Source organism: Tympanuchus pallidicinctus, unplaced genomic scaffold (genome assembly GCF_026119805.1).
Source record: "Tympanuchus pallidicinctus isolate F22 unplaced genomic scaffold, pur_lepc_1.0 scaffold17, whole genome shotgun sequence".
Taxonomy (NCBI): Eukaryota; Metazoa; Chordata; class Aves; order Galliformes; family Phasianidae; genus Tympanuchus; species Tympanuchus pallidicinctus.
The window spans coordinates 12781459-12799053 of NW_026294690.1; the positions used below are offsets into that span (position 1 = coordinate 12781459).

At 41.5% G+C, this 17595-nt stretch overlaps 1 protein-coding gene across 3 annotated transcripts in view; it reads left to right on the forward strand.

Moving 5' to 3' along the window:
• The window catches only part of PTPRG (protein tyrosine phosphatase receptor type G), a 429273-nt gene that overhangs the window by 385983 nt on the left and 25695 nt on the right, over positions 1-17595 (forward strand). For all 3 annotated transcript variants that reach the window (XM_052678992.1, XM_052678993.1, XM_052678994.1), the window contains one exon: positions 7793-7884. In XM_052678992.1, the coding sequence (XP_052534952.1) occupies positions 7793-7884 (92 nt within the window). The remainder of the gene's footprint in view (positions 1-7792; positions 7885-17595) is intronic.

Genomic DNA, 17595 nt, shown 5'->3' on the forward strand with positions numbered 1-17595 from the left:
CTAGTTCTCCCATGCAGTTTTAGTCCAGGTGCAAGTGGGTATGTGCGATGAGAGAGCCTCCCATTGAGCGTTTCATTGTATTTAAGAAACTGTGGCATTTCTGCCTGAAGATGGGCATGGCCTTCAGAACAGAAAATCTGTGCTGAGGTTGCTAGCACATCCTTGTTTTATGTTAGGTTCCAGTCTGTGGCTTGGGATACCTAAAATACCTCTCAGTTAAATGTCCTGATGTCTCATTTGAGGGAAGGAAATAACTTTTTTTGCAAAGGGAAAAGCAGGGCTCTTCCATTTTGAGGGATTAGGTGAGTTTTCCAAACAAAAACAAAGTTTCTGCTGTCCTGTCTTAGCTGGGATCTTGTCTATATTGTGCTTCTTATAACACAATTTTCATCCAGACAAATTACACTTTGCATTAAAAATACCTGCATTTTAACCTCCTGGCGTGCTACCCTCTGTTTTTATTCTTTCTTCTCCTGAGATTCATCCTAAAGGGAATTCATGTCCTGAAATGATAATATCAAGTATGCCCAATTTTGTGTTCTTAGAGGTGCTACTAAAAGCTCCTTTCTAGTAAGAGGCAATCTTCTCTGATTGCTGCAGTTCTTATGATTACAGAACAACTCTTCACTCAGTTAAATTTAGCTTCCTTCGGTGAGAAAGTTTGAGGTTCCTTTTTAATATTACATTATGTTTGGGGCATTGGAAGTACACATCTTATAGGAACTGCCCAAGGAAAAGGCTTGTCTTTGTTTTCCTCTGATTTTCTAGTTTTGCAGCGCAAATATCGCATTAAATAAGTAGTTGAGTGTGAGAGTGGAAAATAAATACTTCAGGCTTCCCTTTGGTTTTTAAAAACATACCTAATTTGTAAATGATTATAAGATACCACCTATATGTTTCTCTACCCTACTTTTGCCTGAAGACATAAACATTTGAATGGTGAGGCATCCATGAGGAAGCTTGTTCTCCTGCAGTAGAAAATACTGATGAGTAAACCCGTTCAGTCATCTGTAAAATTGCTGAGTGTATCCAACACAGCTGTTGTGAGTATTGATTAAAGCAGGAGGGAAGGTCTGAAGCTGCTAGCCCTGTCAGAGGTCACCAGGAGAGTAATTAGCTACCAAGTGTTACAGGGCCAAGTGTCATCACAAATAAGGTTTCACGACTGCCTTTGCCATTCTCCAGGGACCACAGGAAGATGGGAGAAGGAAGCGTGGAAAATGTTTGTGCTGAGTTAAACTAAGATTTATCCACTTAAAATTTGCAATTAAAGAGCTTTCTAAGTGCTTTTCTACACTGGCCACCTGGGTGCTTTCCGGTCACAGAGCTGACAGAGGGGGGAGGACTTGAAAGCAACTCCTCTTGGTGCGTGTTGTCATTTTGGGACTCTTCAGCCATTTGTATAGCCTTCTAAAATGATTATTCCTTGCATCATGTCTGAGTTCAGTACCACACGTGATTTAAATGGTTGTGTATTTCTGGTGCAGGAAGCTGCCATCGAAATCTCAGAGGATAGGGAGAAGAGGATTTTTAATTTCGTGGAGAGCTGTGCAGTCAGCTGGCAAACTTAGGCCGTCAATATTAAATTAGCTGTCTTTCTGTGTCAAAAATCCCCTGCCTTGTTTGCAGATTAGTTTTTCAGATGGAGAATCCCACCAGCACTGTGTTCTCCATCCCAAATACAGTCTCTGAGTTTTGTCCACCTTTGTATTTTTTTTTTTTTATATCTGCCTTTTCCCAGCGTATTTCTTGTCTTTATTTCTCTGTGTTAAATTGTGCACAGTTGGACTGGTGGTCATTTAGCATTTGGAGCCTCTTGGCTTCTATGGGGCTGTGTGTTGGTGTGCCACAGCTCACTGGTGTGAGAAAGCATTTGTCCTTGCTCAGAGGAAGCCCTCTGAAAGGGGCAGCCTCCTTCTCATCATTCTGTGTGCCGAGGAGTTGGCAGCTGTGAACTTCTGAAATCTACCCATGTACTGTCTAGACCTCTCAAGTTATCATATCTGTATGATGCGTAGCACTGCTCAAGAAGATTACAGGCAGAAATTGCTTTGTTGGGGAGAAGGCAAATGGCTTCAGGAGGGAGATGCAGGAACATCACAGGGAAATTTGCCATCTTTATCACCTTTCCTTTGCTGTTCTAATTTTTATGCATTCCTGCTCTGGATATCCTTCCATAGCTCAAGTTCAGTCAGCCCTCACACTGTTACTGTTCCAGCACAGCACAGGTTCTTTTGTAGAAAGCTTTTGGATTCTGATTGTTAAGCATTAAGACCTGAGAAGGAAAATAATTGTAGAAAATTGGAGCAATATAAGCCATTTTCTGGCTAAAAAAGAGTAAATGCAGATGTCCCTCTGATACAATGAACGGTGTATCAGTGCTCCATGCTGCTCACTTATTCATATTCATAAGATCAGCTTTTTCTGTGTGGTTTTCTCTTCTCTTTTTCTTCTGAGCGCTTGAGTCAGTTTTATTGCTCATAAAAATCAGTGACTGATGACCCCAGCTAGAGCAGTGCAGACTGCAGACAGCTGTTGTCCAGGCTCCCATCCACTGCTCCGCTGGTGACATGGTCGTGATTTGCAGCACTTCTGTTGTTTCGTAGTCTGTGGCTCTTTTCTGAGGAGTCATTGCCAATTCTGACAGTGACAAATGCTTGCCAAGGAATAGTGAAGCTAGTTTAAAGTGCAGAGCCATGTGTTACCAGTACACTTGACTGCATACATACTCTGTTTTTGGTGCCAGCAGAAACCAATCTTAATTGTGTCTCCTGGAAAACATGCAAAACAGTTCAATGAGAATCTGAAGCATCTTTTCTTCTATTGAAAGTGAGAATGAATGCACAGAGGTAGTGAAAGGGATAATTTCCTGTCTTTGTAGCCCTATTTGGTCGTTACTTGCAGCCCCCCTTGGGATAGAGTGGCATGGTGGATGAATGCTTGTATCCAGGTTGCATTCAATAGAGAGCGAGCTGTGTCCTGTGCAGCCTGGTACGGAGGTCCATTGTAGGTCTTGGTTTGACTTCTACTCAGTCTGTTCTGCCCACAAGGCAGAGGCTGTGTGTGAAAGTGGGGTGGTTGCAGCACCTCTTCATTAACAAATGTACATTCTGCAGAGTTCCCATCTGTGGGAGGCTGTTTCTGGAAGAAGGGTACCCAGAGGACAAGGTTTGCCCTGCACTGATGACAGTGAATAGGCACCCAGGACCCTTTTGAGCCATCTGCCCCAAATTGGTCATGCTTTAGGAGGTAATGACCCAAGAATAGAGTGGCTGCAAAGAAACCAGGAGCATAGGGTTCCTTGGTGCTATTGCAGAAATAAAGAATAAATCTGTGTAGCCTTGGGGAGAGAATACACATTGGCTCCAGCCAACAGAAACTTCTACGGAAAGAAAGAGCAGATCCCTCGTGTGCAAGTGATGGATGACCATGCCACTCACTTCTGTGTGTGAGGAAGGACACAGCTCTTGGATGTCCCCAGAAAGCAAAGCATTCCTCTTTGATATTTTCCCACGTTCAGCTGCTGTTCTGATGATGCCAGTGAGCCACTGTGCAGGCAGTTGATTGCTCCACCACAGCAATCCCTTGCTGCTTCTCCTTCTGCCTCAGCTGCTCCTGGGCAGCGCAGGTCCCTCGCCTGTCAGCACGGATCAGGGGATGCTGCAAGGCTGAGTGCATGGAGCAAAGGCCAAATGCTGCCCTCCGAGCTATTCCCAGCCCTCATGGACTGCAGCACACTCCGTGTGTTTGTACCGGAGGCAAAATTAACTAAACACAAAGGCATTATCTTCTACGAGAAAATAAAATGCATCCATGCTTTCAGGCTGTGGTGTGATCTGGCTCTCTCTCTCGCTTTTAGATGAGTATAAAGGAGAAGCTGCTTGAGTTTTATTAACTAATAACCAAGGAAACCCTTTTGGAGTGTCAAAATCTCACGAGACATCTCTTCTTTCACTGAAGCTAATCTGCTGTTCTGTTCAGCGGAGATGGAACAAGCATCTAACCCAGCTAATCAGGACCATCTCTCGGCATATTCTTTTTGCCTGCAGTGTGATAATAAGGTGCTGCTGCTCTGCATTTAACGTTCTGCTGGTTTGCTTTAATAAAGCGCTGTCAGTATCTCTGCAAAAAGACTCTGGGCAGGGGGATGCACTCCCTAAAGCTGTCTTTGCTCTCCAGCCCCTGCCTCTGCCCCTTCTCCAGGGAGATGCTAATCTCGCAGTGTTGTACTTTCTGCCTTTCTGTCCATATGTGACAATTGTGTGTCTGATCGCCACAATCTCGCACAGTTATTGTACCCTAGGGAAAAGGAGCCAAAAAAGCATATGGGGCTAGAGAAAACGGTGTGCTTCACTGCACACAGGCGTATTTCAGACAACTGACTCTTTGGTATGGTGCAGAAAATATGTGGGGGCTCTGAAATCTTTTGGAAGTAAAAAATCAAAGCTGTGATTTCGTTTTCCTCAGCCAATGCTGAATTTGTAGGATTACTCTAAAATTAGTGTTTCACTTGCTAAAATTGTAATCATCATGGATGCTATTGACATCCAGATTGCTCATTCAGTAAGGACTGCTTCTGTAGGAAGAAAAAAAACAACTCTATTTCTTTCTGCTCTATTGGTTTTCTGAGCAAATGGATACACGGGCACAAACATCCCAACATGTATACACGCAGGTTAGAAATTACAAGCTGAAGTGCTCATCATGAAAGCAGTTGTAGACTTACACCTTGTCTAGCCCTGCATCCATTCCCACCTCTCTCCATGGCTGCTTGTCCAGTGACTTGAAACAAGCAATTTTCTGCTCTCATCCGTACTTTTTTGCAGCTCTTCCCATAGACACACAAATTTACTGCAGCCTTGTAGCCTTAGCAACTGCTGCCACTTAAGGTTTGTATATGGAGAAGGGTAATGGGCAGAGGATCGTGCCAGGAAATAGGAAGCAGCAGCCTGAACCAGGGAAGAAGGCAGATACTGAATTCTCTGACATGGCTTCCTGTGGATTGGATCCCAGCTATCTGTATGTATTACTGCGAACTCAATGAGTTTGCAAGAGGCTCCTCTTGGATCCAGGCAACTGCTTAGCTAGTCAGGCTGAAAGATGGCCATAACCCAAACTTCAGAGCTTGGAGACATCTGCATGGCACCCTTGGATGGATGCTCTCTCCTGGTGCTGCGCAGAGGAGAGATGCAAGAGTAAGGCTGAGGTCCAGTAAGCAAAACTTGCTGGAAAACTCATGCAGTGAGGTTGTGGAGCCCCTTGGAAAAGGTCTTTTAAAGATTAGTCCACTTGGTCCTGCTGTCAGGATCAAGCCTAGTCCCATCAGTGCTGCCTCACACCGTCACTGGGAACCTTAGAAATGGGGGAGTCACCAAGGGTGTGGACACTGCAGGCTGCGTTCAGTGAGCTCAGGGGTAAACATGGAGAACTTAGAGCAGCTGTGAGCAGGTTGAAAAAGGAGTTTGTGAGGCATGTGTTCATGTAACGTGCCAGTATCTGGCATGCTATGTGATGTATGTGTATAAGGGTGTGCTTTAGTGTGGTATCTGTAACTGAGAAAACCTTTATTCAAATTGTGTGGTGGTTGTCTTTTCAAAAACAGCTACAGAAAGTCTACAAGGCATAAAATACAGAATTGTTAATGACATTAATGATTGCAGCAAACTTTACTGTGTAAAATATTCATTTAATGTGTTGTTATTCCAGTGTTGTGCTCAGCAGAGATATGCTGCTCTGGGTATTCAGCTATCACCACCATGGGCTTTACAGTATCACACCATGTGATTATGCAATACAATTACATGTTTTGAAGCTATTAAGGAAAAGCTATCTTATGGCTGCATTAAAAAACCATAATGGTCGCCTATCAGAGTCTCTCAGAGTCTAAAATAGCAAATTACAAAAAATAATTGCTTTTCTTAAGCATCATCAGCTTTAAAAAATCCTGTAAATCCCTAAGTAAAGGTCTGTCCTTTTATCAAACACCTTCTTAAGGCCTTCATTACAAGGAGAAGCAGTTCAAGGATTTCTGACTTGTATTGACTCAAGGGAAAGAGCCCCAAATATATCAAAATCAGGAACGTTTTGCCTGTTTCATATTCATAGTTTCTTCTTTCTGTGTGACTGATTTATTCTGCTGTGTGCCCCCAGGGTGTGCATTGTCCAAAATAAAGGCTGCCAAAAAAAATGAGAATGGGGAGCAAGCGTGGTGAGGGCAGTTTAACCGTTGTGCTTAAATGCTGAGACTCCTGCACATCTTGCATCCTCATGTGTGAACTCACCTTATGGTGTTTCTTAACAAAAGCATACTGACTAAATAACTAACTTCAGCACAATGCAAGACGTCGTGTCTGAAAATAGAAAGCTGCTATGAGACAGTTACTCCATGCTGTGAAAGACGCTCTTTCCTGCTTCTGTATTGTCTTAAGTTGTACTTGTGCTGCTGCAGCATGTGCTCACATTATAAAGTGCTGTGATTGTGTAGAACAAAGTACAAACGCATAGAAAGCAGAAAGCAAGTGCCCATGGTTATTTTAGCTTCTGGTTTTGCCTAAGAGAGTGGTTTGCTTTTCAGCAACTTTTTCGCTCTCTGGCACGTATAGATGTTGGAAACAAAGGCAGCACAAATTGCTTGCACCATGTCAGCAAAGCCGGCTCTGCAGAGTGGGCTCTCTGTGTAGAGCACAATGCCCAAATTACAGAGGAGCAGACTGCAAGGCAGAAACTTGTGAGCCACTCCATGCAAATACGCTTCAGCAAGTGAAACAGCACACTTGACAAAAGGCGCAGCTCAGAGGTCGCCTGCAAACTTTGCCCAGGTGTTGAGCAGTTCATTAGGGGCTGCGAGGGGCATCTCTCTGCCATGGGAAGCCATTGTTAAGCGCCCTGACAGATGAGAGCAGACCCTTCTCTTGTCACAATAGCTGCTCAGACCAAGCAAGGCTCATTAAATATTCAGTTCCAGCCTCAAGCAGCTCATTAAGTCAGCAATGAGGAGTGACGCTGGTGTTGGAAAACCCTGCCTCAGTTAACATCACCATGCAGAGTCTCCTCGGATCTCTTCATGTTATTCTGCTCAGTACCTTTTCTGTGATGACCAGCTTGTGCTCTCTGCTTTGCATTAAATACAGGTAAAGAAAGTCAGGTGGATTTAAGTTCTCCTATTCTTTATGGGCCTTTTCAGTGATGAGTCCTGGGGCCCAAGCAATTTGTCTGTCGTGTTTTTCTGTAGTAATACAAGCTCGCAGGAGGAGGATGGGGTGAGGGTTATGTGGCTCCAGTGTTTTATAATACAAATAGTAATGTCTGAAGGATAAGTTTTACAGCAGAACTTTTGTGACATGCAGCAGTTAAAGATGCTGTATTACCATCTATCCACTGTTACACAGCAGAAACTTTTACAGTAAGTAAGTATGTTGCCTGGAAATGTTGTGTCTTAGGTGGATTTGGCTTAAGTTGTATGCTGAACAATTCTCGTGCAGTTTTTGAATGATGTATTTGAAACCTGTTTTGCAACTGCTGACTTCTGTGAGTATACTTTCATTTCCAGTGGTACCTCAGAATAATTTGCAGTGGCACTTATGGTGGGTGGATGTCAGCTGTCAATGAATTAGAGCACACCAGAGCCTGGAATTAGAATTGAAACTGTTGAAAACTCAAATATGTTGTCTACTGGTGTTTTAAAACTGTAACATCTGCAAGTATGGAGCAGAAGTGGAGAAGCCAAACGTGCAAAAGTTTGGGGTTTTTTCACACTGTGAACATTTTTTCTTCTTTTTTTCTCCTTTAACAGAAAGTGTTTTCAGACTGCCCATTTCTATGTGGAAGACAGCAGCTCACCCCGTGTGGTCCCCAATGAAAGTATTCCCATCATACCTATTCCAGGTAAGGAGGACTTAATCCCCATGTTTTTGCTATTTTAAGTCTTGTTTGATTACACAAAAAAAGAGAAGGTTGTGCTTGTGATGAATTGTGTGTTAAAAAAAAATAGTGGTATTGATGCTGCTGCATTCAATAGAAGGTGCTTTGTAATGGGGCTGTGAGTACCAATGTTGTACTTTTCCATAGGCATCTCTCCCATGTTGTTTTAATAGAAATTTCAGAATAACCTTTGTGAAATGTCAAAAGCGCAAGTAACACTTCTTAAAAACACCAAGACATGGCATTCAAAGTGAAACCAACCTCTCCTTTGGGATGGGCTGGGGACAAAGAATGCACAGCTCCACTGCTCGCTTCAGGTCTGGGCGTTTGCCCCCCACTTCTGATGTGGGCAGAGGTGGTGTTTGCTGAGTCTCAGAGAGGAAAGCAAGACACAAGGATAAGCACACAATCTTGAGTGAAGTTCAAAACCATCTGTTAATTTGGTATTAATCAAGTTATCAAAGGTCAAATTCTCCCCTCGGCTATGTCGAGAGAAAAGCTGGTTGCAGGGTTTAGCAGTGTATTCTATTAATGAGGCATTTCCACTGGGAATTATCAAGGATCCAGCTTCCTTTAAGCAGTGATGACAGAGAACAGCTCGGTGTTATAATGGCCTTTGCAGCCACTGACTTGTTTGATGTTGCTTAGTTTCATGCACGGGATTAATGTACTCAAAATGTTGGATTGACCTCAGCCCATCAGATGTTTGTACTTGTCACTTCAAGGTGGTATTCTGAATTTCTTGTCATATTCTGTAATTTACATTGTTGGTGTGAGCACCGTGGAAGGAAGTGCCTTCTGGAAGAGCCTCCCTGCTTATTAGCTGCTACCTGTACTGCTGGCCTATAATAAGGCTCAAAGTTAGTAAACATAAATTCCGGCTATGTTGCCTTTTTCCAAAGGTGGGAGACACTTCCTGAAAATAATGTCTCCTAAACACTTCTTATGTTTGGAGATCCAGAAGAAACCTTTTTCCCCCAGTACTCTCACTGCTAAATGATATTCTTCTCTGACATCAGCTGCTGCTCCTGCATAGGCCGCCCAGTGAAACTTCTTCAAAAAAATTAAATAACAAAATTCTCCTTTGAACTAATTGCAACTGATGAATTGATAAGCCCTTGGAATTTTTTGGTGGAAGCTGCCAAAGCATGTGAGAAAGTGTTATTTTGCTACATGGATTGCAACACTAAAATATAAGTGGCATTTCCCCAAAAGCATGTTTTTTGAAGTGATCTTGTTAGCTTGTGAAACCTTAGACAATACAACCTTAAAAAAGATATTGGAATAGATCCTTGTGGAACCATGCATCTACCACCTACAGTTCAGTGGACCAACTTCTACTCTGAGTTATGTGCAAGCAGAAACGCTGGTGGCGATTCAGAGCAGTGTGCCTAAAGACATCTACAAACTGGCCAGGGCCTATCCCAGCATGCAGGGAGATGTAGCTGGAGACTGCTGGGCAGGTTGGGGTTGGCTCATCCTGGGCCCATACGTGATCCTGGGCACAGTGATGTCCTGAAGCAGCTTTAGGGATATTGGAGGTGATGCTGGTGTCTCCGCCCTGCTCTGCTCTGCTCTGCTCTGCCCTGTGGACATCGCTGGCATACTCAGAAGTAGTTTCCATTCTTTTTTTCTTTGCTACATTCTATTCTTACTTAGACATACCCTCTATTTCCTTAGATCTATGAACTTTAAAGCCAATCTGCTGGCTGCCCCCAGGGGGTACACAGCACAACTTTTCAGATCCAAAATCTGAAAAGTCTTTTTGTAAAGGAATGGTTTTATTCATTATCTACTTCACTTCCCATGGCATACACACTTGATTATTGTGCATGAAACCACATCACCCATAGGCATGTGGTTAGCTGTGTGAATTTGCTCTGAGATCCAAATCATTATCATTATTCATAATTATCTACACTACTTCATCTAGAGAAACGTGGGACAAAGGAGACATCATCAACTGAGTCAACCACTGGATATTGCAGCTGAGGAGTAAATGTAAACTCACGCAAGTGTTGTGCCTGTCTGACATACCTATAATCAATGGCAGAATTCTGAATCATCCCTACAACTCAGCTAAACAAAATTATTTCTCTATGTCCCTTTTCTTTGCCCAACATACCCAGTTCATTTTGGCAACCTGTACATTATTTTGTATGGATATCTTCAGCACTTGGTCTGGGCAAGATCTCCCTCAGCAAACCAGCTCCTGTTCCCATTTGTTTATTTTTTCATAGTTGGGCTGCAGCTGCACTTGGTCCATTTTGGTGGAGTTGAATAGGAATAGCAGCAGCACCATAGCTGCAAATCTGTATGTTTTACATGCTGCAAAACAAAAGACATTCCCATCAGTCCTCTTTTGTTCTCACTGCAAAACCTTCTCCATGATAGCAGTGCAGAAGTGCCCCTCTGTGTATCGTAGATAGTATCAAACATTGGAATAAGCACCAAATCTTCTTACAACCTCCCCCTGTTGTTTGCTCAGAGCATTTCTGCTCTGGTCCATGAGTTGTTCTGGAACGTGCTGTGGCTTTCCAGGTTCGTCTCCCAGCCCATGGGCACAACAGGCACTGAGGCTGTGCTGTCAGCAGGACTTGTCCTGAGATCCGTACAGAGAGAGGTGAGGACTGACACCAAGGCAAAGCTCAAAATTCTACGTTTAAAAAAAACAGTCCAGAGAAACACAGCTCGTAAAGAACAGAGCGGCTGGCCCATGCACCTGGTTCAGTTAGCATATTGTTCCAGATGTCTTTCACCATTTTTAATATAAGTAAAATGTCTCAGATGTGATGCCAGTCCTTTCAGCAGTGTCTAGACTGCGAGACTCAGAAGCACTTCCCAGTGCTTGGATCACATTGCATACTGCATTGCAGTAAATTAGGGTTGTTGTTTTGTTTTGTTTTTTACTAGTATTTGAGCTTCTGATTTAGTATATTTAAAATAACTAGTGGTAGAATCTGTGAGAGAAACACAGTCATACTTCTTAAGAGATATCTCACTTGACAAGGAAACTGCAGGTTCCCAGCTGAGCCTTGGTGTCTCACTGTTTTTCGCTAAGATGTGGCTGTCTTAAGGTGCATCCCAAGGCAGAGGAGCAGAGCTAGGGACTGTGGCTGTGTAAGTCACCATGCTAGGGACTGCTGAGGTACAGAGGGACGTGCTAACTGCAGCTGAGGACTTGTTTCTCAAGGGCATGAAGTTTTTCTCTGAGCACAGAGGTAGTGTTCTTCAGCTGTTTAAGACTTCGCCTGCTTTCTGCTCCCTGCGGATTAATGTTCCAGCACCATATTGTGAATTGTGCCTCTCTTCAGCTTCAATTAAATTCATGAATGCAGTATTGCAAACAGCCGTCCTCTGGAGCCAAGAAAATATCAACGTATTTTAAGGAACGTTCACCTTCCTTTTTTCTGTGTCACCAGCTCTGCTCCTGTACTGGACAGAAGAGCTCCTGGTAGCAATCTAATAGTGGTACTTGTAATGGAGGCTTCGTGTGTTTACTGAATCACCCAAACACATTTTTATGGTGGCCACGTGGAACGTGAACAGATCCTTTTCAGAGAGCTGTCATGCTGGACTGCAGAGAGCTCCAGAGTTGCACATCCATGTGCTTGAACCTTAAATGCAATAAATATATGTAATTAATGGCACAGCTGGGACCAGAGAATGGATATGTGTGAGATTGGAGTTGTGCTCCTTAGCAGGCAGTATCAAATAAGATCATGTTTAATGTCTGTGCTAATGGAAAATTCTCATTGTTTCATTCTCTTGGATTGAAATTGGTTTTTTGCTTAAAGGAAAAAAAGTATATTGCTATTGCATTTATAATTAATGATAGCCTGATCTAAGATTTGTACAAGCAGATTTAAACTGAGCTCTTATTTTGACACATATAAAATTTTATCGTTAACATCTTTATATTCCTGACTGACACATAGCTAATAGCATTGTAGCAGATAAGATCTTGAAGCAAGAGAGATGAATGTAGCTACAGTATTACACAGGTGATTTTTCATATTCTGCTTTTTCACGTCTCTCCTTTATCAGAAATTTGCCCTTGTATTCATTTGACTTGATTATAACCAAGTCAGTAATTATCTTGCAGAAAAGGATTCTGTGTTCTTCTTTCAGAGTTCTTTCCTCTTCAGGACACTCAGGTGTACTTACAGCTTTGTGTGTCTTTTCACACTAAAAGACATTTTTATTAAAAACAATGCTTGATTAAACAAATAGCTACAAAAATGTCTTCATTAATGAGGAAGAGAATCCCCACTAATCAACTCTCGCTAATTTATTATTTATCTTCATTTATCTAAATGACATTTATTTAGATTATAAATGTAAATTTATGATTTCTCTAAATTAATGAGGTCACTGGCTTCAAGATGATGCCAGCTATAGAGCACTTTCAGCAGGTGCTCTGAGCTCCTACTGCACTGCTTATTCCATCCAAACCTACTGTATTGTTTTTTTAGTATGTATGCAGGTACGAACTCCACAGAAAGCAAAGACCTTCTCAGTATTAAGAGTTTTTAAATGACTTTGTTGTATCATAAATCGACTGATACTCATGTTATACAAATAAAACTGTTCTTATATTCCTGGCTTTTTTTGTTATGCAGCAAGCAATGTGATCAGTAAGAAAAATTAATTATTCCAAATGAAATACAGTGGCTTCAGTTGCATCCTTATTTTAAATAGTAAAGCAAGAAAAGCCAATGTGCTGCAGAATTAAAGGCTGTGACTGTATAAATATGTGTAATTCAAATGCATTAAGTCTAAAATCCTTTGAAGAAAGTGGGGCACCTCCCATTTTTATGCGTGGGATTACTTGTAGAGTCAAGTACTAGCGTGAGTTAGGGCACGAGCTGGCAGTGGAGTTGCCTGCTTAAACATTTCAATTTCAATTTCAATCAGTGCCAAAATCTGAGCTGTATGTGAAGTTTTTGGTCCTGTAAATGTGCGCATTTCAGAGTCCACTTACAGTCTGTAGATACAGAGGTCTTTTTCTAAGCCTCTCTCTAGAGGTGGACGCCTGACCTCAATGAATTTGATGGGACATTTTCAATAACCTCGGCTTCCACTGGGGCCAAATTTCACCCAAGGGTGTGCTATTAATCTTCGCATTATTCTTTGTGATCAGCTGCTTTTCTAGAGACACACCAGATACAGACATATCGGGGCTTTATATCCCTATGCATGGTGTGCAGTCTCATATAGCTTGATACAGCTGCATGGATCCTATTTAAGTTTGGGCTCTGAATGCCCCATTACTGGCTGTGGACATGAATCTGCTGGAATTGCACTCCACATAGTTACTTCTTCATAGTTACTTCTCCTGCAGTACTGGCAGGATTTTGCTATAGCTCTGCAAGCCTTCCCTCTATCTAGTACATATGGAATGGCTGTTGGACTGAGGTGGAATAAGTTTTCATGTTAAATTAAGGCATAAGATATAAGGAGTATATTGGATTTAGTAGAGTGCAGAAGATAGTAGTTGGAAAAACAATTTATACACACTGTGAAAAACAGGGGAGAATCTTCATACCAAGTCTTCTGCACATCAAATGTAAAGCCTTCAGAGATTGCCAAACTCCAAGCTGGGCAAGGTAATATGAAGAAGAGCTTTGCTTCTGACTTTCTGTATTAATTGCTGACTCAAAACTGTCTATTCCACTCCAATACCCCTAAACCAACCAGTGAGCTCTCAGGCTACAAACGAGTCAAAGTGAGTCCTAGATCTTATTATGTGGAAATGCCATCTCTGATACAGTATTCCATTTTTCTTTTGCAATTGGCCTCTAGTGCTTTAACATTATAAAGGCAGCTTCTTAAGTGGGAGGTAGAGGAAAATCCTTCCTGGTAGGATTGCTAATTGCCCAAACTTTAAATGTAACCCTGTCCTAACTTTATTGCTTCTGCATACTTTGGGCTTCTTTTGAAGGTGCCTGTCATCCAAAAAAGCATATGCATTCTGCATTGTCTGCTGCCACTTCTTAGAAAATGAGGTAGAAGTGAAGGTTTTCCTCTTCCATCCTTTCTAAACAAACCTTTCTTCTTGGCATTCTCCTTTTTTTAACAGGAAATCTAATTTGCATTGTGCTCCCCTTAAGTTTTGTAGTTGTGATACTCCATTCAGATACTTGGACCAAGATGGGAATTCCACCGAAGTTTTCATTATCTGGGATAATACTCAAAGATAGCCCCATCTATCAGCTTCAGTAGTATCTGACTGTAAATGATTTTATTATAAATTACACTGCTTTTAATAATGTTTTTTATATATTTGTATTTGTATAATTGTAGTTATCTTAAAGTGTTGGAGACTTTTGCCCCTTTTCACCTAGTCTTACTTCTTTCTCTGAGTAACACGAAATCTGAGCATACCAGTATGGTGCCAGATTCAACTCTTATTTTGTAATGATGTAAATCCAGAATCATTTCACTTACACTGATACAACAGATGGTTAAATACAAGCCAGGAAGAGCAATAATTATGTCTGTGGTATTAGAGGTGAAGGTATGTTATTAAAGCATTTCCTTATTCTCTTTCAAGAATGTGTGGATCTTGCAAAATGTAAGCATCATACAGGCCATATCAAATGTCACTCTGGTTTCTGGATGGGAAGAAGTATATGACGCAAAAGGAAATAAGCACAGAATATCTGTTAAGGCTCCTAATTAGCCATTATAGGATTCCATTAGTCCCTTCAATCGACTAAAAGAATTATAGTCATTGAAATCTATTCTTTTCAAGTTGGAGGGGGAGGTTAACCTTTGGACTGAAGAAAGTGCAAGGAAAAGCATATTCCATGTGCATTTAGCTACATCTGTTGCTTTTCTTAGAGAAGGTCAGAGCTGTCTTCAGGTAACATCAGTGCAGATACCATTTAAGAGTACTGAGTACATTGGTATGTATTTCACCAGAGGTCCAACAAACTGCCCACAAGTAAGCATGCGCAGCTTGGGTAATTAATGCTCCTGGCTGAGGGCAAGGTGTTGGAGGTCATGAATAGAAAATTCCAGGTCCAAATTAACACTTTCCTTTTCCACCAGTTAGTGTAATAGGCTCTGTCTTACGGCTTCTTTCTTGCAACTAGCAGCAGGGGACACGATGGGCAGGAGGCAGCCGTGTCCCGACCAGCCGAGAGCTGCCTGGCCTCTCAAGCGATGGCTTCTCCTGCCAGACCTTGCACCGCCAGCATGGCCATATTATCCCAGCAGGATAATCATGAGTGCTTATTGGGTTTTTAACGTTTGTGGTTCTGATACTAATCTTCCAGAGATCAAACATTACATTTGTTACAACATGGTTTTCCTGAGTTTATGGGCAATTTCAGCGGCGTAAGCTCTGTGTCTCCCAGTGACCTCATACGTCACCAGTATTTACTATTTATTTGCCTTTTGTTTCCCATGTTCTCAAGTGGGGCAAGATATTGCATTGGGTTATGGCTTCTGGGGGGAGTCAAAGTGGTTGTAGAAGAGAAAATGCAGGAGAGGAAAATGGGAGAAGAAACATAAAGGGTAGTGAACAACAGAGAAGTGAATTAACAGTGACTATAAAGGTGGAGAGATGCTGCCACCATGCAGTGATGACGATAAAAGAAAACTAACCCTATTTTGCCATGGATCTCTGGTTCAGACCCATCCTTGAAATTGGTGGGAATTCAATGGACTGGAGAGTGCGTTATCTCTAATGTATTTTTTGGCTCACAGATCACAATTAAAATTAAATTCTACCTTCTGCAAAATTAAATTGGACACTCGAGTTTGCTACAGTGAATCCTTGATCTTGGTTGGTCTCAGCTGGGCTAGACTACTCAAGAAAAAATAATAAATATGGATCTTTTCCTGTGACAGTGTGTGAAATTGCTATCATCACACAAGCTATTTTCAGGGAAATTTAGGATGTTACTTTTCAGGAGAGGAAAGATTGTTTTACAGGCTCTTGCTATTGACTGCTGTTCGTGAAGCTCGTTCCATTCAAGTGTCTTGGCATCAAAAATATTAATACAAATGTTGCTATGAGGTGGTACTCAGTATTGCACAAAATAAATGTTAGCACTTAAATATTGTTAAGTGCAGCATTTCTGCATTCTGCAGCTTTTCACTAAGAGGAACATACACTTGTCAAATGTTTTGAGTTCTTTATTATTCAGCAAATGAGCATGTGGTTAATTAAAGTAGCATTACTACACCGGGAGGTGATCAGATTGCAAACATATCTTGAACAATTGGCTCGTGTAAATAAAATAGAAGAGAGCTGATTGAAATCTGAAAATGTCAATAGATGCAAAAAGCCACCCTAGAGCGCTACCTGATAAAATAAGAGTAGAGAAGTAATGACATGGTCAATATTAACTGCCATCAGCTGGAGAGCAATCAGGTTGTCAGGGCTGGATCTATAAAATTCTTGCCAAAGTAGAACCTCATTTACACATACAGATCTTCATACCCTTTGCTAAGAAAAGCATATGTGACAGCTTAGGGGTTTTAGCTGCCAAAGATCTTTCACTCTGAATACAGTAAATGTCACATCTATTTATTTATCGTTAAATTTTGCTAAGTATCTGTAGAAATATTTGGATTTTTTCTATCATAATGTAGATGTTCAAAAGGAAAGGAATCCAGATTATAATGCAGCTGTAGTACCAAACCATATGGCTGCGAAATGGGAGCAAAAGTACATCACTGAATTACTGGGAGTAAACATAAACTAGATGCGATCTTCAGAAGAATATTAAATGGGATACATAAATACCAGCGTGTTGCCATAAAATCATGCAGTCAGACAATAGTAGCCATCAGGCAATAGATTATTTCACATGCTGAAAGTAATCACAGTTGTATAGCAATTTACATTTTCAAAATGCCAGACTGAAAATATTAACTAATGAATCTTGGCAAGCGCAGTGTTTCTACCAACTGCAGCGGTGGTTATAACAGCGTCTATGCCTTTTTTGAGAGAAAGAGTGAGAAATGAGGCAACCGTCCTGCACTCCAGTTTTGTTAGGATCCGCCATAGGTGCTAGAAATGGTCTCTGTCTTTAGTTCAGGTCAAGCATTTAGCTTCTTTCTTTTGAGAAAATGTCTGCGGGTCACTTATCAGTGAATACGGGGTAGCGTTTGCACCGTGGTGAGCAAGAACAAGCGGTCCAGAGGAAGACATATTCAGTGTTATGAACAGTGCCTGCCATGAGAGAAAGCTCAAATTAGTGTGGGTGTCATGTTCCCTATTCTTTTGCTCAGAGCCAATTTCATGCTAAATTCTCTCTCTTTTGATTCATTTTTGTGTAAAAAGGAAAAAGTTAGTAATTCCTCCATTCCAGGAGAAAAGTCTTCGTTTCTGCTCAGTCTGATAAAAGCTTACTGGGTGCAATTATGATCTGTGCTTTCCTATTTTGGGTCTACACTGTTCTTTTTATACAGCGTGGAAGGAGAGAAGATCTCATCATTCCCTTCACAGCTACCTTCAAACTGCATACAAGAACTAAACAATGCTTGAATTTCAATTGGTCTTTTTAAGTAAGATTCACAGGGAATAGGCTCAATATTCATATTTGCAGTGCTTAGAATTAGAAATATAATATGAATGTACATCAAAATTGTCCAGATTTATCAGGCTTTCTTATTACTGCATATTGAACTAGCTCTACCGCTGGGAACTCAGATCTA